At 41.5% G+C, this 27273-nt stretch overlaps 2 protein-coding genes across 3 annotated transcripts; one reads left to right on the forward strand and one right to left on the reverse strand.

The window, feature by feature from the left end:
* Positions 1–524: 524 nt before the first annotated feature.
* ATP5F1A (ATP synthase F1 subunit alpha) lies at positions 525–8926 on the reverse strand. Its single transcript, XM_070421090.1, has 12 exons — positions 8813–8926; positions 7258–7336; positions 6195–6364; positions 4168–4341; positions 3903–4069; positions 3557–3705; positions 3070–3221; positions 2740–2964; positions 1865–1972; positions 1596–1740; positions 861–1011; positions 525–746 (listed from the first exon to the last, which is right to left on the reverse strand). Exons 1-12 carry the CDS (start codon positions 8870–8872, stop codon positions 665–667), a joined length of 1662 nt encoding a protein of 553 aa, XP_070277191.1. The 5' UTR covers positions 8873–8926; the 3' UTR covers positions 525–664.
* Positions 8927–10253: 1327 nt separating this feature from the next.
* HAUS1 (HAUS augmin like complex subunit 1) lies at positions 10254–21429 on the forward strand. Of its 2 annotated transcripts, none has more exons than XM_070421622.1 (9): positions 10254–10397; positions 11488–11662; positions 12853–12988; positions 14137–14271; positions 15302–15425; positions 17053–17118; positions 19825–19896; positions 20120–20167; positions 20927–21114. In XM_070421622.1, exons 1-9 carry the CDS (start codon positions 10368–10370, stop codon positions 20984–20986), a joined length of 846 nt encoding a protein of 281 aa, XP_070277723.1. In that variant the 5' UTR covers positions 10254–10367; the 3' UTR covers positions 20987–21114. The 2 variants fall into 2 exon arrangements, with proteins under 2 accessions (XP_070277723.1, XP_070277724.1); XM_070421623.1 differs by lacking the exon at positions 20927–21114 and adding an exon at positions 21153–21429 and having other exon boundaries at positions 10258–10397.
* The last annotated feature ends 5844 nt before the right edge of the window (positions 21430–27273 follow it).

A 27273-nucleotide genomic window follows, 5' to 3' on the forward strand; every position in this document is an offset into this window, starting at 1 on the left:
TGATACATCCTTATGTTCTCTAATTTCTGTTCCTCTTGGATATTTTACCTCCCCAAGATTTCGAAGCACCTCAAGAGAGGTCTTTCTCATGTATTTATTGATGAGACAATGATGGAGCCAGCCAGAGAATTCAATGAGCTCTCTCTGATCCTCAATAACAAGATGTTTTATTTCATTTCCCATTGTCTGATCCCTCCCATCCAGGAAAGAGGTGTAAACCTGGCAGGGGTTCTGACCAGCTAGCTAAAGCCAGATGAGACCCTGGGACCAGAGCCTGGTCAAGCAGAGTCTGTGGTCCGAAAACACCAGAGGGCAGGAGAAAGCTGTTATTCAATTTGCCAAGTCAATGAATTTCTGTTTAACCAAATATAAAGCACTCTAGAATCTGCAAAGAACTTAGCTGTGAATTATTTAAGCCCACTTAGATTGATAACAGTCAAATAAAATAAGCAACGAAGCAATGCTTATCAATTCCTCAAAGCAATCTCAGTTCTTTTAAAGGAACCATTCAAACTACAGAAAACCACCAAGCAATATGGAACCTTTATTTTTAAGGTGATTCTGTACATCTGGAGCATGAGAGTAAACCTTTTACAAATGGAACTGATTACTAGAAGAAACAATGACAAAACCAAACTGGTATTTGATGTGAATCCATAGGAGTTTAAGCTTCAAATCCAGCCAAGAAGTTTGTTACAATTTCTTTCAGCTTTGCATCTGACTGTTCTGAGATCTTTCCGTCAGCCCTGTTTGGAAATAAAAGAAGATCATTAGTTTTGACCTGGACAAAAATTCAATGACTAGGCTAACTACAAAATACAAAAGAAATTTAGCAAGACTTCATGCAATTGTGTTCATACCTGATATTGCCCAACAGGGCTTGGTGTTGGCTGATAACATGAGACAAGAAAGCACTCTCAAACTTTGTGATCTTGCTGGGCTCCAGTTTATCAAGATACCCTCTTACACCGGCATAAATAACAGCCACTTGCTCTTCAATAGCCATGGGAGCTGAAGAGAAACAAAAGGATGCCAGTGAGTTGTTCAAATAAATACCATGTTACCAAAGTCAGAGAAACTTACTTTTCCCTCCATTAACAAGTTTCTTCATATCACTTATTCTCACGTTCGCAGTGAGAAACTCCACCCCACCTCCTCCCCAGGAAACAGTGATTTTCTTATATTTGCAAGTCCTAAGGTATAATATTAGGGCATTCTCCACAAACACTGTTTATCATCTGGCAGCATTTAAATTATTTTGGTTATAAATAATTTGCTGAATTTTTCTAACAAGGTAAGTGAATAACATGCTTTTAAATAGGACAAATTCTACACTCATATAGTGGAGCGTGAGGAGCATCTAGTAAGTCTTAATTCTCCAAAAAGTACTAAACATAGTAAGTTTTGCTGGTTATTAAGTCTGTAGCATTTACATTTAAATGATAAAGACTGTCTGTACTTTGATTAAATAAACAGGGCATCAACTGCATTCAAAAGGCAGTACCGCTGATGAGATAACAGCATGTATTACAGCTTGTAGGAAGCTATGTCATATTCCCACATAGTAGGAACTTGACCAAACAAAGAGAACTCACAATACTGTCCTTGCTTCAGCAATTCAGTCAGACGTACACCACGACTCAAGAGCTGTTGAGTGGCAGCATCAAGATCAGAACCGAACTGAGCAAAAGCAGCAACCTCACGATACTGGGCCAATTCCAGCTTCATGGTACCTGCCACCTGAAATACAGAATTGGTTAACTCATACTATACAAAAATACTTCACTCAATGACACAGAGCACTATACAAATACACTTTGGTTTTAACCTAATGATACCTCTCCCCAAAAGTGATTCAAATTACCTGCTTCATGGCCCTGGTTTGGGCAGCAGATCCAACACGGGACACAGACAAACCAACGTTAATGGCAGGGCGAATACCTTTGTAGAACAATTCTGTTTCCAAGAAGATCTACAATGTAAGGACAATGCACATGCTAGCAAACTTAGAAATCAGCATTTCAAAATTAAGACACTGTGCTGAAAAACTGAAGCCCAAAAACACTGAGGAAGAAAATACTAAATGGTATCTTATGGTAAATAGCTCCTCAAATCTTTCACAACCCAAATCAACCTACATATTTCACTACTGAGATTGGGAGATGTGCATAACATGAAAAAAAAAAAAAGGTTAACGTTTTATTAAAATACTAAAAGCCCAGTGCACGACATCTGGGGGGGGGGGGGTTTGGCAGGCAAGAGGACAACCCTCAGCCTGGCCTGTAGCCTCTCGCAATCCGGGACCTCTGGCTCCTAACCACTCACCTGCCTACCTGTCTGATCGCCCCTAACCACTCTGCCTGCCTGCCTGATCGCCCCTAACTGCTTGCCCCCACCGCTGCGGCTTCATCAGGAAGGACATCCGGAAGGTCGTTCGGCTGTCCAGTCTAATTAGCACATTATGCTTTTATTATTATAGATATGCAGGTGAAGTGAAATGATTTCTGGGATTTGCTCAAAATTATGCAAGGGGAAGGATAGCAAGGGTATAAATGAAGCAAGAAGTACCCCATACTATAAATTGATATATGGGGTTTTGCTATACTATCCTCTTTACTTTTGCATACGTTTGAAATTTTCCATAATAAAAAAGTAAAATCAGTTCAGAACTACTATTTTCAACCAGTACATTGGAATCACCCTAAGCTTTTACATTTATATTAAGCATAAGAATAATACCTGTCCGTCAGTGATGGAAATGACATTCGTTGGAATGTAAGCAGATACATCACCAGCTTGTGTTTCTATGACTGGCAGAGCAGTCAAGGAGCCACCACCAAAAGAATCGTTCATTTTGGCTGCTCTCTCTAGCAGACGGGAGTGTAGGTAGAACACATCACCAGGATAGGCCTCACGACCAGGGGGTCGGCGCAGCAGCAAAGACATCTGACGATAAGCAACAGCCTATAGTACAGAAAAGGGTTAGGAAATCCACCTATTAGACAGAAGCTACATTTGGCCAAATAGTGCAAACATACAAACAGAGTCTAAAAATACATTTATTTTGACCTGTTTGGATAAGTCGTCATAGATGATCAAAGCATGTTTGCCATTATCCCTGAAATATTCTCCCATAGAACAGCCAGAATAAGGAGCCAGGTACTGAAGTGGGGCAGCATCAGAAGCGGTAGCTGAAACCACAATGGTGTACTTCATGGCATCTGAGAAAAACACAGATTTGTTTTACAAGGTTATTAATATTGTGATTTCTAAAGTAGAGGCTACTGTAATAAAAATTATCTAAATGCTTTACTAAGTGATTTACTACTAAGATTAATCTGAATCAAACAGCTTCTACTTTAAAGAAAATGATAAAACCTTAAAACTTAGTTTTATGCTAAATTTTTACATTTATTTTTCTTTTATGTATTGACTATATCAGTATAGAGTTCATTAGAGAGTAATTAAAATCAGCCTTCATTAAGTAGATGTTATCCTAAGACTGGCAGCTATAGGGCTCCCAGGTAACAGCAATGGGACTAAAGTTCTTTAATACCTGCATCTGTAAGTCTCTTCACCAACTGGGCAACAGTGGATCTCTTCTGACCAATAGCAACATAGATACAGTATAGCTTCTTCTTTTCATCAGTTCCCTCATTGAAACGTTTCTGGTTAATGATTGTGTCAATAGCAATTGATGTTTTGCTTTAAAAAGCGAAAGTAAACATAAATCTTAACTAAATGTTTCAAAGAATTCCCCAATTAAAATTTCACTACTACAACTAACCCACACATCAAATTTTATTCTCCCCGTTATATCCAAAGCATTTACCATTCCAACACTATAATCTTTTCATAGAGCCAATTTTAGTTAGAACTTTCAACAAGCTATGAGTCTTTACCCAGTCTGTCGGTCACCAATAATCAGCTCACGCTGACCACGACCAATGGGCACCAAGCTATCCACAGCCTTAATGCCAGTCTGCATTGGTTCCCGCACAGAGATTCGAGGAATGATCCCAGGGGCTTTCAGGCCAACTCGCCTACGGGTCTTGGAACCAATTGGACCCTGTTAAAAAAAGGAACCCCAGAACAATCAGTCTTGATATTTGTTAGAAACTACAACCACACCAAAAAGGAACTACATCTAATGAATGATGAACCTACCTTCCCATCAATGGCATTACCAAGGGCATCTACTACACGACCCAACAGCTCCTCGCCAACAGGAACATCCACAATGGCTCCTGTTCGCTTCACAATATCTCCTTCCTTAATTAGTTTATCATTTCCAAACACGACAACACCCACATTGTCAGGTTCCAAGTTCAGAGACATACCCTACATAAAAGACAAGTGAACACCAATGAACCCCAAGTGGCTCTTCTCCCCACATACCAACACTACATGATATGAAGCTATAGAGAAAAAAAGGCAGTATTGTTCTTTAGATCTGGTTTACTCCTAAGTATTTTTCTAATAAACAATCTTCTTTGGATAAGACTTTTAAAATAGCGCCTTGGCCAGATAGCTCAGTTGGTTAGAGCCTCATCCCAATATGCCAAGGTTGCAGGTTTGAGCCCTGGACAGGGCATATACAGGAGTCCACCAATGAATGCATAAATAAGTGGAACAACAAATTAATGTTTCTCTAAAAATCAATAGATAAAATTTTAAAAAAAGGACTTGCTTCTTATCACATCCTCAAAGAGCACATGGAAGGAAAGAAATTGAACATGGTAAATTTTTCCACTGCATTTCCTTTGACCATAGCTTTTGAGCTGAGTGATCAATATGAAATAGTGATCAAGGGCAATTGGAAATTTTAAGACATAGTTGATTTACATCTTTTGATATATAAGAAGCTCCATAAACAGTTTAACTATCTAATGAGAACCTCTACTTGTCTGGTTAAAGGAAAGTGAAATTAAAAGCTACCCAATCAAGATCAAATCTTCATAATAGTACTGGGTCATCTGTCATTACAAACATTTCAAAATGTTAAGATTTTATAGCCCCTAAATCAAATCAAAAAGGCTATTCCAGGAACTCAGTCTGGTCAGTGATGTAAGATCTGGTGTAGCTATCATAAGCTCTCTGATGATATACGTCCACTTCTTTGTACTAGGTTGAGCCTAGAATACAGAGGAATATCGTAGAATATTATTGGAGGTACTGAATCTTTAGTCTAAATCTGATTTCAATATAGGTCACTAACCACACGTGGCTTCTTAAATTTAAACTCAGTCAAATTTATAAATGTGGTCCTTTAGGTCACACCAGCTACCTTTTACATGCTCAATGGTCTCATACATACACTAGTTACCATATAAACAGCACAGACATAGAATATTTCTGACATTGCAGAAAGTTCTATTGGACAGTATGGGCTAAGACTCTTAAAAGCTAAAAGGAGACTTGAGAGCTCATTAATTTCAGCCTAAGCTTCAAAGACATGTAAGACACACACACTGAAGATAAAAGAGGTTAACTTTTTAGACACTGATAAAACTTTTGGCCCTACAATTTGCCTTGTACATTAAGTGACTCTTTTTCCATACTAGCAAGAGAACCAAGACGATCCTTTCCCCTATTTGTGTACTACTGCCCCTGGGCCATCTAGACATCAGGCTCTGCTTTCCTCAGAGAACTATGACTCCTAAAACTTTTAATTCTCACCCCACTGGCCAACTAGGCTCAACCTAGTAGAAAAAAGTAGGCTTAAATCATCAGAGAACTTGTAATAGCGACACCAGCAACTCGCCTCTCACCAAGAGATCTATTCTTACTAGAAATACAAAGTCAGTGACTTTGAACTTTCCACCAGAAATGAATTTATTAATTTTATTAATTTAATTAAATGAGTTTAATTAAAGTTATCAAATGCTTTTATACAAGATGATCTTCACAGCTACAAAGAACAGACTTGAACTTCTTAGAATTTGGGTGAAGATTTACTCAAACTATGTACTTAGGAGCTAATGGCTATGACTTATGTGTAAATAAGTTTCTAGAGTGAAAACCCTTAAATATATTTTCACAATCTATGACACTGACCACAAAACCCTGAGGCAGATTGAGATTTAAAGTAAAAAAAAAAACAACAAAAAACCCTGACATAATCTGATTTACTAAATGAATAACTAAATGAAGACAACAACCCTAAAACAGCAAAATACTATTTTATAATTTACCTTTAAGCCTGAAGAAAACTCTACCATTTCTTCTGCTTGAACATTCCTCAGCCCATGTACTCGAGCAATACCATCACCAATACTTAAGACACGCCCAGTCTCTTCAAGGTCAACAGAGGTATCAGCTCCAAGAATTCGCTCTTCAAGAATAGAGGACATCTCGGCAGTGCCTATTGAGAGCAATTCCATTACAAATAAAAATCTGGCCCCAGTTTCTTTTCAAAACCTATTTGCATAACAACATGAATAATATAGTTTGTGGTCACAATGATCAAATTATACTCCAAAAAGCAATATATGTAGTTCTATTCAAAAAAGCATGAGATCTATGAAAAAGAACCCAAGTGATTCAGAGAAAACTTCATAAGACGGATAAAAAACTAATAAAATTAAAATATCCTTAAAATAAACTTGCAAGGGCAAATTCATAGATTAGCACCTAATGCCTTTGAAAAACATAGAGGTAAAAACTGCCTACTTTTGTAATTTTTTTTAGGAGAGGGAAAAAAATCTTTCATAGATCAGAAAGTGTGTCCACCACCTGACATGTGAACATTCTGTTTCCACCCAACGGGACATTATCAGAACAAAGAAGCTGTACTAACATCAAAAGAGAAATATATAAAACTGTACTTCATTTTACTAGAACAAGCAAACCTACCAACATAGGACTAAATGGCACATTGTGGGTTAAGAATCTGAGGTTCTGCCAGGCAGGTGTGGCTCAGTGTCGACCTATGAACCAGGAGGTCACAGTTCAACCCATCCATGTCAGGGCACATGCACGGGTTTCAGCTCGATCCCCGGTAGGGGGTGTGCAGGAGGCAGCCGATAAATGATTCTCTCTCATCATTGATGTTTCTCTCTTTCTCTCCCCTCCTCTCTGAAATCAATAAAAATATATTTAGAAAAAGAAAAAAAAAATCTGGAGTTCCGCAGTAACTAAAATTGAGAGGAAAAAATTAACAAAATAAGGGGAAAAAGCCTGCAACAACTATGTAACTTATCTTTCGTTTAATGAGAAGGTAGTAAGTGTGGTGTAGATTTAGAAATAATGACTCACCAATCTTCTGAAGATGGGTGTTAGAGGCATGGAGATTCCTTGTAGCAATGAAGGATGATCCCAAAGCATTTTTGGAGACCTAGGGCAAAAATATATTTTTTAAATCTGATTTTTAAAAAGGCCTTTATAAAACTGGCTAGCTTGAATGCAAGCTTAGTTTGATCAAGTTATCTGTTAAGATATTAATTATACTCACAATATTTTGCTTAAAATTGGAAGACTTTAAACAGATGAAAAAACACTTTTTTGATATGTAAAAACCTATTTGCAGTTCCTGGAAGTATAGTAACAGTTAACAAAGCATCTTTCCCTTTAAAGGTATCAGGCACTATTATTTTGACTTTAGAGATATTTATATTAAAAAAAAAAAAAAACAATCAAGAGCCCAGCCAGCGTGGCTTAGTGGTTGTGCATCCACCTAAGAACCAGGAGGTCACAGTTGGATTCCCGGTCAGGGCACATGCCCGGGTTGTGGGCTTGGTTCCCAGCGTGGGCGTGCAGGAAGCAGTCGATCAATGCTTCTCTCTCATCATTTATGTTTCTATCTCTCTCTCTCCCTTCCTCTATGAAATCAGTAAGAAGAAATATTTGTTTTTAATCAAGAAAACAAAAAAACTGTCAATGTTGAAATGTGATTAGAAACTATGCTGCCAGCGGTTGTTAGGGCAGTATGTCTATTTCACCCTTCAAGTTGAGACTACCTTTAAGATGGGAAAAGTAAGTAAATGTAAAAGCGCTAACACAGGATTTAAGTAAAGGTTATGTTCTTAACTGCGAGCGAGCGAGGGCAGTAATGAAGGGCATTGACCTCCACAGGCATTTTCAACCTCTGCTCTATTTCCCTCGAGTCCCCATCACTGTCTAACAATTCCTCACGGACGGAAGCTTAAAACCTGTCAAAGTGCCGCCACGCACGCTCTCCTGCTGGACGGGACCGCTCCGCAGCGGCTGGCCTGCCATGGTCGCGGTACCGGCCGCAGGAAACGCACACCCGCACCCGTGCCGGGTCTTCGCGATGCTTTCGGGGTTCAGCACTGAGAGGCCGCCCACCCATGCGTTCAGGACACGCCCTTCATGTGCTGCTCCCCTCTGAACTGACCTCCGAGCAGGGTGAAATGCCGGGGCCCGCTGACCTTCACCGGCCGGGGTTCGCCGCTCGCTCTGACCTTCAGCGAGGGAGTCCCGGGGAATCGGCGTGGCCCGGCCACCCCGTTTCGGCCCAGGCTTCCGACAGCGAGCGCCCAGGCCCTGACCTTCACCCAAGGCCCCTCGCGAGCCGCTCTCAACCGAAGAAGGGAATCCTCCTGAGGCCCCATCCCTGGACGGCATCAAGGTCACTGTGCCCCCTGCACCACTCTGCACCATCTCGCACGGATGGCGAACACAAGGGCCTTTCCGCGCCCTCCTGCCCGGCCGGAGCAGCCAGCAGTGCAAGATGGCGGCGCCTGCCACAGCCCCTCACCCTCCTTGCAGAGAGAGCTCCCGAGCCAGCGCCCCACCATCACCCGCTGCCGCCCGCACGGGCCACCTCCTCCCGCCGGTGCCCTGCGCTCACCAGCCCGGCCCGCCGAGGGAGGGCGCGGGCTACGGCCGCGGCGACGCGCACGGACAGCATCTTTGCAGCTCCTCGAAGTTGTTCTGCAGCCGCAGCCTCGGACTGACTGGGACAAAATGGCTGAGCGGCGAGGAAGGTCAAGGCAGCCAGCCCACCTGACCCGGAAGTACCGCCCCTCGCTTTCACCTACCGGATGCAAATCTGCCTTTGGCGACGTGGGGGTAGTTACTTGGGTTTTTTTTAGGTATTATTTTTGGATGTAAATTCCAAAAGGAATGATTAGACCTTTGCCAGCGTCCGCGCGGGCATTGCTGACACATTTACTTTGGTCTTTCCAGTTGACCTTGTGACTGCCAGGGGCGACCACGTGGGTAGCGGAACCAGTGGTGAAGCGGTTCCCTGGCCAGATTCCGGAAACAGGTGGTGCTGACACCCCGTCCGAGGGCGCGGCGGGCAGGCTGACCGTGAGGCGGGTTGGAGGTGTCAAGTCTGAGGCTGTCGCTACAAAACCGTTTTCTGCAGAAAGAGGTGATTCTCAGATCCATGGGGCCCCAACCCAGAACCTCTGTGTCAAACATGTTGGGCTCTGAATTTTGACAAGCACCCTGTGGACGACAGAGGGGCCACATACTAAACTTGACAAGCTCAGGGGAGGCCTATGTGCGTGTGGTTTTAATGTGGAAATATGTAAAGTAACGTGTGTCTAATTTACAGGGTTCCTGTAACAATGAAGAAAAATAATAAATCTCATAGAAAAGTATACATTGCAGTAGCAGTATCAAGAATCACTCTCAGTGTTAACCACAATCACGGAGGGAGGAGAGAACTTGACATGGAAGAGTGGCAGCGCTAGCAGTTGAATGCTGTCAACAATTTTATTTTTATCTTATTTATTTTTTAATCCTCACCCAGGGACATGTTTTCATTGATTTTTCTAGAGGGTCAGGGGGAGAGAAACATCGATTGGCTGCCTTTCATATGTGCCCCACCGGCCCGGGAACTGGTATATGCCCCGACCCGAATGGAACCTGCCACCTTCCAGTGTAAGGAAGGACGCTCCAAACAACTGAGCCACACCGGCCAGGAATGTCAGCTATTTATTTTAAACGTCTCCAGCACATTTAGGTCTTTGGCAGTGGAGATTAACGGGTAAAACTAAGGTTGCTGCAGTTTATAATGCCGGGGTAAAATAAAAAGTTTAAGCTAGTGCCCACAAACATCTGCTATCCAAAAAACAAGTTTCAGGTATTTTTTTTTTAAAACAAGCAATTCAAGTTAGTAATCAAAATGTAAGAAAACACAGCGTGGCTCTATGCGATTCTATTCTCGTCCTGTAGATTATACCATGGAGGGCGGAGGGCGAGGCTAGGTGGCCAGCAGGGAGAGGCTTGCAGTGCTGGAGCCAGGCAGCAGCCTGGAGTCCTGGTGAAAACTACAACTCCCAGAAGTCCCGGGCCCTAAGGGGCCGAACCCACGGCGTGTGGGCGGGGCCTTCAGAGCGAGCCCTGCAATTCTCCCGCGAGGATCTGCTCCAGAAGTGGCGGGAGCTGCCGTTATGGAAGCGCCGGAGGAGAAAGAGGCGCAGGTGATGGGGCGGGAGCGGGCCTTTGCTGCGTCCTAGAAGCGGAGTCTTTGACACACCCGCCCGCCGGGCGGATCTCCTGCCAGGTTCACTTACCTAGTCCGGGGGCCCATCTTCAGTCCCGCCTTCATGCTCTTTGATTCCCCTTTCTACTTGGACCGCCCTGGAAAGGGCCTTTCCCTTCCTTCCCCTGCTTAGTCTTGGGCTTGAAACGGAGTTGAGGAGCCCCCTGGTACAAAATCCCTCCCAGCAGTCTGAAGTGGGACTTCTTCTTCTTTTTAATATATTTTTATTGATTGTAGAAAGTAAGGGAGAGGGAGAGAGATAGAAACATCAATGATGAGAGAGAATCGTTGATAGACTGCCTTCTGCACGCCCCCGACTGGGGATCGAGCCTGCAACCCGGGCATGTGCCCCCAACTGGAATCGAACCCGTGTCCCTTCAGTCCACAGGCGTACGCTCTATCCACTGAACCAAACCAGATGGGGCAAAATGGGATTTCGATTTCTGAAGGGGGATGCAAGAATGTAGCCTTGAGAGTAGCTTATCTTGTCCCATAGTTTGAACCCAGGAGCTGTTTGAATCAGAGGAGCCAACAATCTTGGGGTTTAATCACCAGGTACTTCTCATAAATCGTGGAAGTCCATTGCAAAGAAAAGGAAAGGTCTTTTTTTGTCCTTACACACTCCTGACCTGCCTCCGTGTCCCACATCCCAGCCCTACGAGCCTCTGTGGGGCTTGTGTATTGTGGACAACTCTTTTTTTCAGAGTTCGCATGGATACGAATGCTTTAGTTAGCACATGCATATTGGTCTTTTAAATTATTTGAGTGATGCTAATTATTAGCCTATATACCGCTTTTGTTCCATTGGGAAAGGATGGATTTTTTTCTGGTAATTTTGTTCCTTGTGATTCCTTACTTATTTCCTGACATCTGGTATGTATCTTCTTAAAGACAAGTTAGGATGTGAAGTAAGGACTTCAGAGTATTCATAGAAAGCACTTTGTTGGCTTCTGATCGCTTATTTGTAATACTTGCTTTGTGCCATTACAAACAAGACTTAAAGTATTTGTCTTCCTTTTCATGATTAGGTTGCTGCGTGGTTGAAAAAGATATTTGGAGATCATCCTATTCCACAATATGAGGTCAATGCCCGGACCACAGAGATTTTACATCACCTTTCAGAACGCAACAGGGTCCGGGACAGGGATGGCCACCTGGTAATAGAGGACTTGAAGCAGAAAGCAAGTGAATATGAATCGGAAGGTGAGATTAATTGCAGAGTTTTTGAATGAGATAACCAGAAGTAACCAAATTTTATAAACGGTGTCCCAAAATTCACGCAAGATTTGAATTTTACGCCATTTGTGCCGTAAAGTGTTGCCAACGGGGGGAAAAAAAAGATAGCGTGACAGCTGACAGTTCAGGGTTATTAAAAATGGAGCGCTACACGAAAGAACTACGCGTTTTCATTGTTGAGCAATATTTTAAAAATAATGGTTTGGCAGCTACAGTTCGCAATTTTCGTGCAAAATATGGTTGGAATAGTGATTTAACTTCATCAACTGTGAAGAGATTAATTAAAAAATTTAGGGAGACTGGATCAATTAGTGATCTTAAACACTCAGGCCGTCCTTCAACAAGTCGTTCAACACAAAACGTCGAAGCAGTTCGTGAGAGTGTTGCTGAGAGTCCAGGGACATCAATTCGGCACCGTGGTCAAGAGTGCGTATGTGCCAGCAAAGCCGTGGAGGCCATTTACCCGATATGCTATTCCATACATAACCCTATACTGTATACTTTATGAATCAATAAAAATTTACAATTTTTAATTATAAACCTGTGTTTTCTATCAAAATTACTTCTTGCGTGAATTTTGGGACACCCTTTAGTACCAAAGTGTACAAGAGTAATTTAGTGTAGAAAAGTTTTTAGGGTTTTCTTGTTTGTTTTTAGAGAGGAAGGGAGAGGGAGAGAGAAAGAAACATCTATGTGAGAGAGAAACATCGATTAGTTGTCTCCCATACATACCTTGACTGGGGATGGGACCCACAACCTGGGCATGTGCCCTGACCGGGAATTAAACCCGAGACTTCAGTGTATGGGAGGATGCTCCACACTGGCCAGGGCTGATATACCATATACATGAAATGTTCATAATAGACAAATGAGTAGAAACAAAATGCATATTAGTGGTTGCTGGGGCTTCATGGGTTGGGAATTGGAAAATGATTACTAAGAAGTGGGGTTTCTTTTTGGGGTGATGAAAATGTTCTGAAATTGATTGTATTGATGGGTATGCCACTCTTAATATACTAAAAGCCATTGAATTACAGGTATGTATACTTTAGGTGGGTGAATTGTATGATATGTGAAAGATTCAGTTAAACTGTTAAAAATTTAAAATGAAACAAAACAAACATCTTAATCATCATAGAATTATTTTATCTTTTCAGCCAAGCATCTTCAAGACCTTCTCATGGAGAGTGTGAATTTTTCCCCTGCCAATCTCTCTAGCACTGGTTCTAGGTATCTGAATGCTTTGGTTGACAGTGCAGTGGCCCTTGAAATAAAGGATACCTCAGTAACCAGGTAATTTTTATGATAGTTTTAATTTCTGTAATCATATATGTTATAAGGTCTTGACCTAAAAGACTGTTTCTCAGTGTAATTCTGTGTGGGAAATGGACAATAAGTGCCAAAACACTGAATTTAATTAACTCTATCTTTGTTAGTGAGTATGTATGATTACTTCAGGTAAACTTGGTATTGGTTAAATTTTAGTGTTTTCTCCTTCCAGGATCAGGTTTTTGAAGTTTGATTCTCATGTATATTTGGGAAGGTATTGGGTATCGCTTACATTATTTCCTGTAAGTATACAATGAGAAAAGTCGTAGGCTACATCATCTGGTTCAGCATACTGAATTTTGGTTATGTTCCTACCCTACGGGGTAGAGTAGTTTAAAGACCTTTATTCTTTGTTACAGGCATTTCACCTGTATAATGACATTATTCTTCCATTAACCCTAAGAGGAAACTGAAGTTCAGGAGGGGCGTTAAAGAACAACTCTGAGCTAGCAAATGGCAGAGTTGAGATTCAAACCCTGTCTGACTCCAAAGTCTATATGAATATCACTAGTGGCCATATCTTAGCTAGAACAACAACTATAACTTAACAGAGAACTATGCAGCTATTCTTCTTCATTGTCAATGTAAGGGCTTGGAATTTATATATATGCACAAGAGTAGTGTTTCAGGAATAAAAACATGTATATTGTATGGCAGCAGACATCTAGACTTAAGTCAGTTTAGCAGACGCTAAATACTGGTTATATGCCATATATGTAGCACTGGAGAAGCAGCGATAAGTAAGATAGTAATTGCAGTCGTGGTCAAATAAGGGAGGCGCATGTAAAAGTATAACACAGAGTGTGACAGCTGTAACATAACAAGAGTGTACAAGCTGTAGCTTGGGCACAGAGAAAAGGGTGGTGAATTCCAGGATGGGAGTCCATCTTATTTGCGTTTTGAAAGACAAGGAAATTTGCCAGGTGAAGAAGGACTTTGCAGGCAATGAGAACAGCAGGTACAACATCCATAGAGTTATGAAACAGCATGGTTATGGAAGAATCTACATAGAGAGCAAATCATTGTTAGAAATGAGGAATAATTGCAATTATTGTCCTTGATGTCCATTTATGTGACCAGATTCTTTTTTTTTTTTTTTTTTTTTTTTTTAGTTTTCTCTCTGCAGTGAATGATTTGACCTCTGATCTTTTTCGTGCCAAATCCAAAAATGAAGAACTCAAGCTTGAATTGGCAAAACTTGAAAAAAAATTAACTGCAAGTTTAGTATTAGAAAAATGTCTACGAGAGTAAGTAACTGAATTGGAAATGGTGACAATTTTTATTAAAAGGCAATAATAGGACTTTATCATATTTAGTTTTTAAGAAATGGGGTCCATAAAATGTTTTTTAAAGTAGAAAATGACTTGAATGGAGGTTGGGTATAGACTTTCACCTTTTACTTAATGTAATTTTTCCTTCTTTTTACAAATAACCTGGGTTTGTTCATTTTTTAAATGTATGTGAATTTTCTTTTTTTTTTTTTACTTATACACTACAAGGCAACTTAAAGTGCATTATAATTTGTAGCTTTTTTTTTTTTTACGCTAGTGCTCTACTATCTCTCTTGATGCTCTGGGTCTTTGTTTAGGTCCCTGTTGTCCCAGAGATTAGATGCTACGGATCAGAAATATGTATATGCATACATAATTTGGCAGTGTGTAAATTTATTCAATAAATATTGACTGTGTATATGCAAGGCACTGTGTTATGTCACATGCAGGAGAGAGGCCTTTTGGGATCTCCATAATTCAAATTGGCTTTAGAGTATTTTTTTAAATATATTTGTATTGATTTCAGAGAGGAAAAGAGAGGGAGAGAGAGATAGAAACATCAATGATGAGAGAGAATCATTGATCATTGATCCCCACTGGGGATCAAACCCGAAACCCAGGCAACGAGTCCTGAACCCGGGAATCGAACCGTGAATCCTGGTTCATAGGTCAATGCTCAACCACTGAGCCACGCCAACTGGGCAGCTTTATGGTATTTTTAGTCACTTTTTTAAGCAGCAGATTTACTTTAAGAATAATTGGCATAAATTAACCTTAAAATTATTTCATGTTTCTTGAGAAAAACCCCAGATAACAACATGGAGGGAAGGATGACCTAAAAAAAATGCCTGTAAATTAGTCTGGGATATAAATTTTATGGTAGAAAATTCATCAACTATGTTATCTATTGTCTAATTCAGAGTTGAATCCAAAAAGTAATTGAGCTTTTCTTTTTAATAATAATTTCACTGAGGAGAGAAAAATGTTTCAATTTTACTTTTTAAAGCGATCTCAAGAAGGCAGAGTTGCAGCTGTCTACGGAAAGGGCCAAAGTTAACAGTCGCCTTCAGAACATGGACTTCCTAAAAGCAAAGTCAGAAGAATCCAGATTTGGAATCAGAGCTTTAGAGGTATGTATGAAGGACTGAATAATGTTAGGTCTCTTTTTGACCTTCATTTCACAACGAGGCAGTATTACCAATCCTTTTTTACAGACAAGGGAACTGCAGAGAAGACTGGTAACTGCCCAAGGTTTCATAGCTGCTTAATAGTAGATCCAGAATCCCTTACAGGAAGCCAGGCCCGACTCAGAATCTTAAGAAGCATTGTGCCCATCCTATCACAAATCTGTCGCTCTGGAAAGATTGACATGCAACACAAAAGTGTTTAGACGCATGTTTCATCTGTGATTTGTAGCTTATCTTTACTGGATTACTAGGCGTATCAGTTAATAATTCAGATTTTGTAATCAAAGAAAACACGATAATTTCAAGAGAAACATCAAAGGTGCTTTATTCAAAGTAATGTCCATCACTAGCTACACATTTCCCCCATCTTTCAGGTAGTTTGTAGATACCGTCCCAATAGAACTTTTCTTGTTTTGAGGCAAACCATTCAGAGACCCAATTTTCCACTTCTTCGTACGTTTTGAAGTGCTGCTCAGAAGGTACTTGTGCCATCTATCAGAACAAGTGGTAATCTGAAGGAGCAAGGTCTGGTGAATATAGCGGGTGGGTTAATACTTCCCAGGCAAGATCTTTTAACGTGTCTTTAACTGATTTTGAAGTGTGTGATGGTGTGTCATCATGAAGCAAAATTACTTTGCCATGTCTTCTGGCCCATTCTGGTCGTTTCACGATCAAAGGGTGGTTCAAATTGATTATTTGTTGTCAGTATCGATCAGTATTAATGGTTTCACCTGGTTTTAGAAGCTCATAATACACCACAACGCAGAGCATTATCTTCTTTCCAAAGCGATTTGGCCTTGCAGTCGATGTTGATGGTTGACCTGGATCAATCCATGATTTTGTGCAGTTTGGATTCTCAAAATAAATCCATTTTTCATCACCAGTCACAATTCGATGCAAAAAAGAGTTTCTTTCGTGCCGCTGAAGCAACATTTTACTGATGACTTTTCGGTTTTTCATTTGTCTTTCATTCAGTTGATGTGGCACCCATTTTCCTTCCTTTAAAATCTTTGCCATTGCTTGTAAACGATCGGTAATTGTTTGCTGAGCAATGTTTAATCTTTCTGCAAGTTGTTTTTGAGTTTGACACGCATCTTCATCCAATCATGCTTGTAATTGTTGGTCTTCAAACTTTTTCGGTTGACCTGGACGTCCTTTGTATTTCACATTGAAATCATCACTTTTAAAGTGTTTAAAACCAGCAATCACAAGTATCTTGAGATGGAGCAAGCTTCCCGAAGTATTCAGCAGCACTTTTCTTCAAAATAAAATAATGAATTAAAACTTCCTGCAAATGCTCTTTTTTTGGCACGAAATTTGACATTTTTAAGTGTAAAAATATCTATGATGTTAACACCTTTAGAAAATTTGACATATGAAGTTTTGAAGCTTGTTGTCAATACAACAAAATAGCATACATATCAAATCGCATATATATCAACAAATGTGTAACTCCATCTATTGAAAAAAATCTGCATTAACCGGTACACTTAGTATATGTTGAAAACATTTACTGATGATCACTTTGAAAATAATTTTCTTAACTGAACCCCCTTTTTTGTAACCGTAGGAGAAACTTTCAGCCCGAGGCATGGAGGCTTCTCTGTCTCATCAATCACTAGTAGAACTTTCAGAGGTGAGCTTGATTCAACCCAGTTTAACTTTCTTTAAAATCTTAGTGCACAATCTGCTTTTTCACTTGTTTCTTTTTGTAGAGCTTTATTCACTATTAACCTGATTTATTTTCCTTTACCTCTGTACTTTATGTTCATCAGCATTCATAACTTTGTTCCTTGTTTAGCTGTATATATCCTCACATTTGTTTGGTTTTCTTTATTACTATATGCTAGAAACTCTTTGCTGGAGTCAGTTATACATTATTGATTTATTTACTAAACAAATTTATTGAGGAACTATGTGCTAACCATCTAGGTCTTCCTCCCTTTTCTCTGTCAAAGTACAGTAAAAATGCAGGCCCCAAAACTCCTACAGAATATAATTCTAGGTTTTTAGGTTTTTATAAAGATTTTGTCTGTTTTGGTGGGAAAAGGAAATAACAGGGACTTTGTGTTATTTTATTACTCTGTGTGTTTTGTTTGTTTGTTAATCCTCACCGAGGATATTTTTTTCAATTGATTTTTTTAGAGAGAATGGAAGGGAGTGGAAGAGAGAGAAACATTGATGTGAGAGAGACACATCGACTGGTTGCCTCCCAAACATGCCCCGACTGTGGTTGGGGATCAAGCCTAAACAGAGGCACATGCCCTCAACCAGACTTGAACCCGAGACTTGTCAGTCCTCAGCCAACACTAACCACTAAGCAAAACCGTCTAGGGCTCTTCTTTAAATATATATATACTAGAGGCCCGGTGCACAAAAATTTGTGCACTGGGGGAGGGGAGGTCCCCCAGCCCGGCCTGTGCCCTCTCGCAGTCTGGGACCCCTCGGGAGATAACGACCTGCTGGCTTAGGCCTGCACCCGGGTGGCAGAGGGCATGCCCAATCCCTAGGTGCAGCCCTGGTCAGGCTCAGAGCAGGGCCGATTGGGGAGTTGGGGCGCCGCCCCCTGTCATGCACAGAGCAGGGCGGATCGGGAGGTTGCGATGCCACCCTCAGTCACGCTCAGGGTAGGGCCGATTGGGGGGTTGGGGCACGGCCCCCTGTCACACGCAAGGCAGGGTCAATGGGGAGGTTGCGGTGCCACCCCCTGTCATGCACAGAGCAGGGCCAATCAGGGGGTTGGGGTGCTGCCCCCTGTCACTCACAGAGCAGGGCCGATCAGAGGGTTGGGGCGCTGCCCCCTGTCACTCACAGAGCAGGGCCCATCAGGGGGGTTGGGGCTCCGTACCCTGTCACACACAGAGCAGGGTCGATCAGGGGGTTAGGGAGCTCCCCCCTGTCACACACAGAGCAGGACCCATCAGGGGGTTGAGGAGCTCCCCCCTGTCATGCACAGAGCAGGGCCGATCAGGGGGTTGAGGAGGTCCCCCTGTCACTCACAGAGTAGGGCCGATAGGGGAGTTGGGGCACTGGCCCCTGTCACACACAGAGCAGGGCAGATCAGGAGGTTGGGGCGCTGCACCCTGTCACACTCAGGGCAGGGCCGATGGGGAGGTTATGGCTCTACCCTGTCACACACAGAGCAGGGCCCATGGTGGGGGGCGGGTTGGGGCGCCGCACCCTGTCACACACAGAGCTGCAGGGCAATCAGGGGGATGGGGGAGCTCCCCCCTATCAGGCACAGAGCAGGGCTGATCAGGGGGTTGGGGTGCCTTCCCCTGTCATGAACAGAGCAGGGCGGATAGGGAGGTTGTGGCCCCACCCCCTGTCACACACAGAGCCGCAGGGCGATCGGGGGTTTGGGCGCTGCCCCCTGTCACACTGATCCCAGTGCCGGGAGGCATATTACCCTTTTACTATATAGGATAGAGGCCTGGTGCATGGGTGGGGGCTGGCTGGTTTGCCCTGAAGAGTGTCCTGGATCAGGGTGGGGGTCTCCACTGGGGTGCCTGGCCAGGCTGGCTGAGGGGCTGAGGGCTGTTTTCCGGCTGGCGGGTGACTGAAGCTCCCAACCGCTCCTTTTTTCTTTCTTTTTTTTTATTCTGGGCCAGCTTTAGCTCTGAGGCCTCGCTGCTGAAAACATTGATACAATGTTGCGGTCAGGCTGGCTGAAGGCCAGCCGGTTTCTGGGGTTTTGTTTAGCTTCTATATTTGCAACATAGTTGCTTAGAGTTGCAGCTGAGAGGCCGGCAAGTGCGGGGAACGTTGGAGTCTGCCATCACTGGAGCAAGCAAGCCTCCCTGTTTGCTTCAGTGCATGGCTGCCACCACCATCCTGGCTGACAGTTAATTTGCATAAGGATATGCTGATTAGCCAATGGGAAGGGTAGCAGTCGTACGCTAATTACCATGTTTCTCTTTTATTAGTGTAGATATTATTTCATTGGTTTTCCATAACCATTTATCCCCCCCTATATATTTTATTATTCTTAAAATTTTTTTTATACTTTGATTTTTGGAATCTAAAGTTGACAATTCATAAATATGTATTTGAGATTCTAATTGTTCCCTTACATTTCAATTCCTCTTAATCACATTATTTTGGTTTCCTAGACAGCATACTTAAATCCTATTTTTAGTAAATGGGAGTAAAACTCTTCTATTTTAAGCATCTTATAAAGACTGTTTCCATTGGAAGTGAGTTTATCTGTTTATCTTTGAGCCATTATTTTAAATTCCTAGTGTTAATGCTTTACTATGTTTTATTTCAGAAATGAGCAGTATTTAATTGTGAATATCTCTGTTACTCTATGACTCTGTTTGTTTGTTTTTTTCATCCCCAGAAACTGGCAGAACTAAAACAACAGACTATACCTTTGAAGAAAAAATTGGAGTCCTATTTAGATTTAATGCCGGTAATCATTTTTATGAATTAAAAAAAGAAGATGTCTTTTTTAGTACGCACTAAATGATCATGAATATAGTGAATCCATGCTTAAGGATTTAAAGTTCAAGCTGAATTTCAGTGGGTATACCCTCTGTAAGATTTTTGACTTTTGAAAGGATCATTGCATTTTTTCCCCCTTGAGCCCTAAATGAGGTGATAAAACCTTTCCTTGTTTTGTTTTCCTTTAAAAGGATCCATCTCTTGCTCAGGTGAAAATTGAAGAAGCAAAGCGAGAATTAGTAAGTTCCATTTTTTTCTTCAGCTCTTAAAAAAGAAATAAAATAAGTGCTGATATAGTTAAAGTTCCCTTCATCCTTCTTTCTTCCCCCTCAAAGCTAAACCATAGACCAGCGGTTCTCAACCTGTGGGTCAAGAACAATGAAAATACATCCTGCATATCAGATATTTACATTACGATTCATAACAGTGGCAAAATTACAATTATGAAGTAGTAACGAAAATAATTTTATGGTTGGGGGTCACCACAACATGAGGAACTGTATTAAAGGGTCTCGGCATTAGGAAGGTTGAGAACCAAAGTTGCTGTGTATCATTCTCATGCATCTTTTAATACTTTTAGCATATGTATATGTGTTCTTTTCCACAAAAAGAATACATAGTGGTCTTTTATGTCTTTAAAATTCTTGCTTAGATTGTCTTCGGTGGAAAGGGTGGGCAAGTGAGACATAGAATATTCTAGGCAAAAGGAATTGGCCAATGCTCAAGAGCCAAAAATGGAGGGCTTTTTCAAGTTTAGGGAAATGATGAGGCCCAGCTGCCTGGGAGTATTCAATGGAAGATAGGACTGAAGAAGGCCAATTGGTTTATGATGTAAAGGACCTTTAGTATAAAGAGGGTGGGTTCTGTAGGAGACCAGGAAAGTTGCTGTTACGGGAAGTTACAATTACGGAAGTACATTGTTTAAGGAGTAAAGGTCAGGAAAATCTACTCCTGTATCATATACTAAATCATCTCTCTAAGGCTTTTTCCCTCTTTAGATGGTGATTAGAATGAAGAATCTGAAAACTTCTGGGGCTTGGAAAAGGGGAGAGATGTAAAAGGGAATGCCTAAAAGCATGTTTAATATTTATAATAGTAATGTTGTTTTTTTAATTTGTTTTAATGGGGGTTTTTTATTTCCCTTATTTTAAATAGGGGTAGAAGTTAGAGCACCTGGTTTATGTCATTCTTTATAGTATTTTAGGTGTTTCTTTCTTCCTTTAGGATACCATTGAAGCTGAACTCACAAAGAAAGTAGACATGATGGAATTGTGACCAGAGCCAAATAAACTTTGTGCTCCCGAACAAAGTAAATTAAATAGGACTTTAATCTTAAGATTAAAAACACCTTAAGAGTAATGAAATATATAGAGGGGAATAAATGATGATGGCAAAAATAAAATGAAAAATATATATTTAAAAAGACTTTGTTTCCTCTTGGTGTTCCTTGATAACTTAATGTCTGTGTTCTTAGCTGAGATAATGTCACGATTGATGGGATAGTGGTTTCTGCTATGTATTGCATTTTTGTGCCCAAATACATAGTTTTCATAATAAAAAATGTTGGTTTTCTATATTATTGGTGGTTCAGTGTCCTTCAGTGGCCCTATTAGGTGAATACGATGACAGTTGTCATGTAGTCACTCATTAGGTCAGTTAAGCGAAAAGAAAAGGTTCTCTGACTCCCGTTGTTCTTCTTCCCTCTCCAGGGGTTTGCTTTCTGATCAGCTCACCTGCCTACCTCCAAATGTTAATATATGCAGGAATTTAATTTATGAAAAATTGGCCTTTAAGTCAGTGATGGAGACAAGCAAAATAGAGACAGACTCATAGATAGAGGACAGTCTGACAGCTCTGGGGGGATGGAGGGATTGAGCTAAAAGAAAAAAAGAACTCATGGACATGGACAACAGTGGTGATTATGGGGGGTGAGGAGGGTGTGTGGATGTGGAAGAGGGCATAGAGGGGATAAATGGTGATAAAAAAAATAAAATCAGTGGTGGACAAATGGGTAATTGAACACATGGTGTTAAATCCATAGTCACACCTTATATCAGGAGAGTTACAAAGGATGAGAGATTTAAATATTTTAAAAAGTGCAGGAAATCATGGAGGAGTTTTAATGTTTTGATTTTTAAATAATCATAGAGTCAGAAACATGACAAAAATCCAGGAACCATAAATAAAATTTTTGAAATATTTAAAATTCCTGCATGGCAGAATCTTTCATGGATATGACAAATGTTCAGGGAAGAAGGAAGAGAATTTTTCACTGTGTACCTTTTTGTATTTTTAAACATTTCATACCATGTGATTAGGAAGCAATTAGTTTTTTGAAAATTATCTAAATGACCTTCAAAATTTAGCCGGTTTGGTCCAGTGGATAGAGCATTGGCCTGTGGACTGAAGGGTCCTGGGTTCAATTCTGGTCAAGAGCACATGCCCGGTTGTGGGCTCAATTCCCAGTAGGGGGTGTGCAGGAGGCAGCTGATTAATGATTCTCATCATTGATGTTTCTATCTCTCCCTCTCCCTTCTCTCTGGAATCAACAAATATATATATATGTTTAAAAATTTCTTCTTTTCCACAAATATGTGGCTAAATATAATACAAAAAAAATTGCATTTTCATTTTTTGAAACTGTCCATATTCTTTAGCCATTTAGGTATCATGGTTTGGTCTTTTAATTTATAGGAGTTCCTTAGATAATAGCTAAATTAATCTTTTAGTCTACCAGACTGTATTCAGGATCCCAAACTTTCTTCTAGGCCCATTTGTGCTCTTCCTTGTCAAACCTACTTCTAGCAAGAACTGTATAACCAGGTAATATGTAGTGAATACTGAATTACCTTCTGGGGGAAACTAAGTCAGTAATTTCTGGCCAGACAATTCATATATGCAAATTAAGTTCTGTAGGGTTCAAAGATTCGAACACAACAGATGAAATAATAAGTATATTAGAAAAGCCACTGAGAGAATTTTGAATCTTAAAGAAGTGGCATTGTGAGTAATAGGTATGTTTAAGTAATATACTGTAGGTCTAAAAGGCTTCAGAAATAAGACAGATAAAACCAAACAAACAAATAAAACTGAAAAAGGGAGAACCAAGATGGCGGCATAAGGTATAAACCTGTATGTGCTGCCCCCCACAACCACATTAAAACTACAACTAAAAGACAAAACAGCTATCATCCAGAACCACAGGAAAGCTGGCCGAGTGGAAGTTCTACAACTAGAAGGAAAGAAAAAAGCACGTTGAGACTGGGTAGGAGGTGCAGAGGCGCCAAGAGCAGAGGTACGGAGGTGCGTGCAAATGCGGGCTGCAACTGGGTGTGCATTTTTTTTTTTCATTCAGAAGGGAATACAAGCTCCTGAATGTACTGAACTTGTTTAAGGTGAGACTCTGGGGACCCAGACTCCTATGGGGAGAAACTGGACTGTCTTGCAGCGGGTCGGAAAGCGAGGATGGCTTTCTCGCAGAGCTGCTTGCAGGGATCATTGTTACTGTCGGGGAGCAGGACTCGGGGATGCAGAGACGCAGAGATGCGAGGAGTCTCAGAGACAGCTGAAGACAGCCATTGCTGTTTGCTCCGCCCTGGTGATTCTCTGAGACCCTGCCCCACTCAAGTTACATCTCCACCCAAGCTGTGCGCAGCAGGGCAAAGGAACCGCCTGCCCTTTTGCAGCCTAGCCTAACAAACTGCAGGTGGGTCAGAGAGCTCCAAAACTTCCAAACTCCAAACAAAGAGGAGAAATCTGCTGATATCGCTGTAGCTCCTGCTGGGTGGACTCACACAGTGGTTGACTTGGAGATCCAGGAGCCAGGGTACCCAGTGGTCAGATACCAGATTTCAACTTCTCATATCCATAAGGGACACACTCAAGAGACAGACTCAGTGAGCACCAAAGCCCCACTGAAGCAAGTTCTACTCCATAAGGGTGTCTCCAGCACAGCAGCTCTTCCACTATAGACAGAGCTGGTCCTCGCAGTCAGCCAAAATGCGGAGACAAGGAAACATGTCAAAAATTAAGCATACACTGACTGAAATTAATAATAATATACAGAAATCCAACAGCAGACTAAAGGATCCCAAGAATCGAGTCAAAAATTTTAAATACAAGAAAGCAAAAAACACCCATCCTAAAAATAAAAAAGAATCCAAAAATATGAAGATAGTATAAGGAGCCTCTGGGACAATTTCAAATGTACCAACATCCAAATTATGGAGGTGCCAGAAGAAGAGAGAGAGCAAGATACTGAAAGCCTATAAGAAGAAATCGTGACAGAAAACTTCCCCTACCTGATGAAAGAAATAGAATTACAAGTCCAGGAAACAAAGAGAACCCCAAATAAGAGGAATCCAAAGAGGACCACACCAAGACACATCATAATTAAAATGCCAAGGGCTAAAGACAAAGAATCTTAAAAGCAGCAAGAGAAAAACAGTTAGTTACCTACAAGGGAGTACCCATATGACTGTTAGCTGATTTCTCAACAGAAACCATGCAGGCCAGAAGGAAGTGGCAAGAAATATTCAAAGTGATGAATAGCAAGAACCTACAATCAAGATTACTCTACCCAGCAAAGCTATCATGTAGAATTGAAGGTCAGATAAAGAGCTTCACAGATAAGAAAAAGCTAAAGGAGTTCATCACCACCAAACCAGGATTATATGAAATGCTGAAGGATATTCTTTAAGAAGAGGAAGAAGAAGAAAAAGATAAAGATAAAAATTATGAACAGCAAAGTGACAACAAATAAATATCTATCAACAAGTGAATCTAAAAAGTCAGAATAAACTGGTGAATAAAATAGAAGCAGGGGCATAGAAAGGGAGTGGACTGACAATTCTTGGAGGGAGGGGGGTGTGAGGGGTGGGGGAAGAGATTGGACAAAAATCTTACACCTATGGATGAGGACAGTGGTGGGGGGTAAGGGCCTTGGGTGGGGTGGGAACCAGGTGGAGGGGAGCTATGGGGGGGAAAAGAGGAACATCTGTAATAATCTGAACAATAAAGATTTATTTAAATAAATAAATAAATAAAATAAGCAATGCATATACCTTAATTTAAAATAAAAAAAAACCTACAAGTACTTTGCATAAAAATAAGACATCAAATTTAAGGACAGGGGGTCCACAGAGCAGGGTTAGTTTAATTGCTACTGGTTTTCACAAGATAAAATGTGCAGAGTGTTTCTTGCCCTTATCTGGTTTTGATCACAGATTTTTCTTCTTCCCAGCCCATTGAGACAAATTGGCAACCAATTTTCACTCAGCTCTCCAGCTTCTCTATCCTATGCCATTTATGACTCAGCACATTCCTCATGGGGGGAAGACCCTGCTCAGCTTCTAGAGTTTCCCTTCCCTCTGGAATCTTGGATCCTCAAAGTCTAGCTGCCTGGCAGTTCTTTGATGCCTTCAAACAGAATTTTATTTTTTCATTTTTCTAGCTTTTCTAGTTGTTATCAGCAAAAGGGTTAATGTACCACATGCATTAATTACCACTTTAGTTTACATCCTTTCATAGGAAGCAAAAGTCATTAACAACCATGCTATCAATCAGACAACTATATAACAAAAGCCTAAGCTACCATTACAGAGGAATGACCATAACGACCAGTTGCTATGGTGTGCACTGACCACCAGTTGGCAGACACTCAATGCAGGCACTGCCCCCTGGTGATCAGTGCACTCCCACAGGGGGAGCATCACTCGGCCAGAAGCCGGGCTCATCGGGCCTAATCTGGCAGGCGATATCCCCCAAGGGGTCCTGGACTATGAGAGGGCCCCTCCAGTGCACGAATTTCGTATGGCATTCTGCTCAAAACAACAGCTTGTTGTGTAAGTTGAGTGGAAATTCTTCCACTAAAGGGGCTTTACCTTTAAGCCTGGGTTCAGATTTATTTTATTTATCATGTCAAGTAAGCCTTTCTGTTCTGATTTTATTGAGTTTTTTTAAACTAATAAATAATAGATGGTGAATTTTTCAAATGCCTTTTCAGCATCTATGAAGATGCAGCAAAATAAGATAAAAATGAATGAGGTTGTGGTTGCTACCTCTGAGGCATGCCTGCAGTTCATCCATTCATTCAATACATATTTCTGAGCATTTACTGTGTGCCAGACACTCTGCTGAGCACTAAGATAGACAACACGGGGCCCAAAGTGAGGTGATCCCCAGCCCTCATGAAACTTATAGCCAGAAAGATCCAGATCCAATTAACTACCTAAAGTCTGTTTTTTTTGTGTGCCAACAAACACAGAAAAGAAGTATTATCTCCCACTCCCCCACCCTAATCCCAAACAAACTCAGTAATCTGATCCAGCAACTCATTCCTGCGACACCAAATCACTTACCTGGGTCTTGTTTGAAGGGCATGGGGCATTTGCATATATAATTTTAGCCACCAGAGGGCAGTCATATTTTAAAAATACTTTCAAAGGGGAAGAAAAAGGGCAAATCCAGTTTGTAAAAGGCTATACCTAGGGTTCTAGAGCCAGAGTGAAATCACATGGTGGAATTCACTCCAACAGGGGGTGAACACCAGCCAAACTCTCCTACTTCAGGCCTGGCTGCTGCACCAATTCATCACCTGGAGCGGAGGAGGATGTGATGAAACTTGACCAGACCATAGTGAAATAGAGCAGAGGGTCTCCCAAACCAAACACTTCAGAGGAAGTTAGCTGCCCAGGAACCATCTTCCAGTTCTCTCTGAAGAGAGTTGGAGCACATGCATTGTGTACTGCCTCCTCCATTCAACAACCAGCTCTGTATTGGGCAGCAGGCAGGTTTGTTCTGGCTACAAAGTAAGGTCTCGCTTGCACAACATTCTGAGAAAGCAGTAAGGACAGCCCAAGCCAAGCAGTATCCAGTCAGGCTGACCCTTCCCACTGAGAGGCCACCCAAGACTCCGGCTTCTCTAGATGCAGCGTGCAGCCCTGACCCGTGAGATCCGGCCAGCATAGGTGTGCTTCCAGGGGCCCCAGCCCGTTTCTCTCCTCTTCCTGGCCTAGGATGAGGGATGTATATCCAGCTTTTATTTTGTTGTTATTTATTTATTTACTTATTTGTGCTTGTCCAGAGTGTTTGTCAAAGCCCCCCATTCCCTCCCCTATCTGGCTGGGGTCTGAGCAGCTTTGGGAACCCGTCAACAAGACTCTCAGGCTCTTTCATTCCCCAGCCTCTCCCAACCCCTCATCAATGACTGCAGAGCTCACATCAATGTGAAGAAGGAAAGGGGAAGAAAACAGTTAACATCTCAAAAACATTCCCCTTCTGGTAGCTTGTGAGAATGCATAAGACTTAGGCCAAGTCTGGCACAGGGCAAGAACTCGGTAAGTGG

This window comes from Myotis yumanensis, unplaced genomic scaffold (genome assembly GCF_028538775.1).
Source record: "Myotis yumanensis isolate MYYU_CA2020_CCGP unplaced genomic scaffold, mMyoYum1.0.hap1 SCAF_7, whole genome shotgun sequence".
Lineage (NCBI taxonomy): Eukaryota > Metazoa > Chordata > Mammalia > Chiroptera > Vespertilionidae > Myotis > Myotis yumanensis.

Coding starts and splice junctions, on each gene's coding strand:
- ATP5F1A (XM_070421090.1), bottom strand. CDS start 8,872: ATGCTGTCCGTGCGCGTCGCCGCGGCCGTAGCCCGCGCCCTCCCTCGG. Junction 4,342..6,194: donor AGTTTTCTTCAGGCTTAAAG/GTAAATTATAAA, acceptor TCTTTTATGTAG/GGTATGTCTCTGAACTTGGA. Junction 3,706..3,902: donor ATTGGTGACCGACAGACTGG/GTAAAGACTCAT, acceptor CGCTTTTTAAAG/CAAAACATCAATTGCTATTG.
- HAUS1 (XM_070421622.1), top strand. CDS start 10,368: ATGGAAGCGCCGGAGGAGAAAGAGGCGCAG. Junction 12,989..14,136: donor AAGGATACCTCAGTAACCAG/GTAATTTTTATG, acceptor TTTTTTTTTTAG/TTTTCTCTCTGCAGTGAATG. Junction 19,897..20,119: donor CCTATTTAGATTTAATGCCG/GTAATCATTTTT, acceptor TTCCTTTAAAAG/GATCCATCTCTTGCTCAGGT.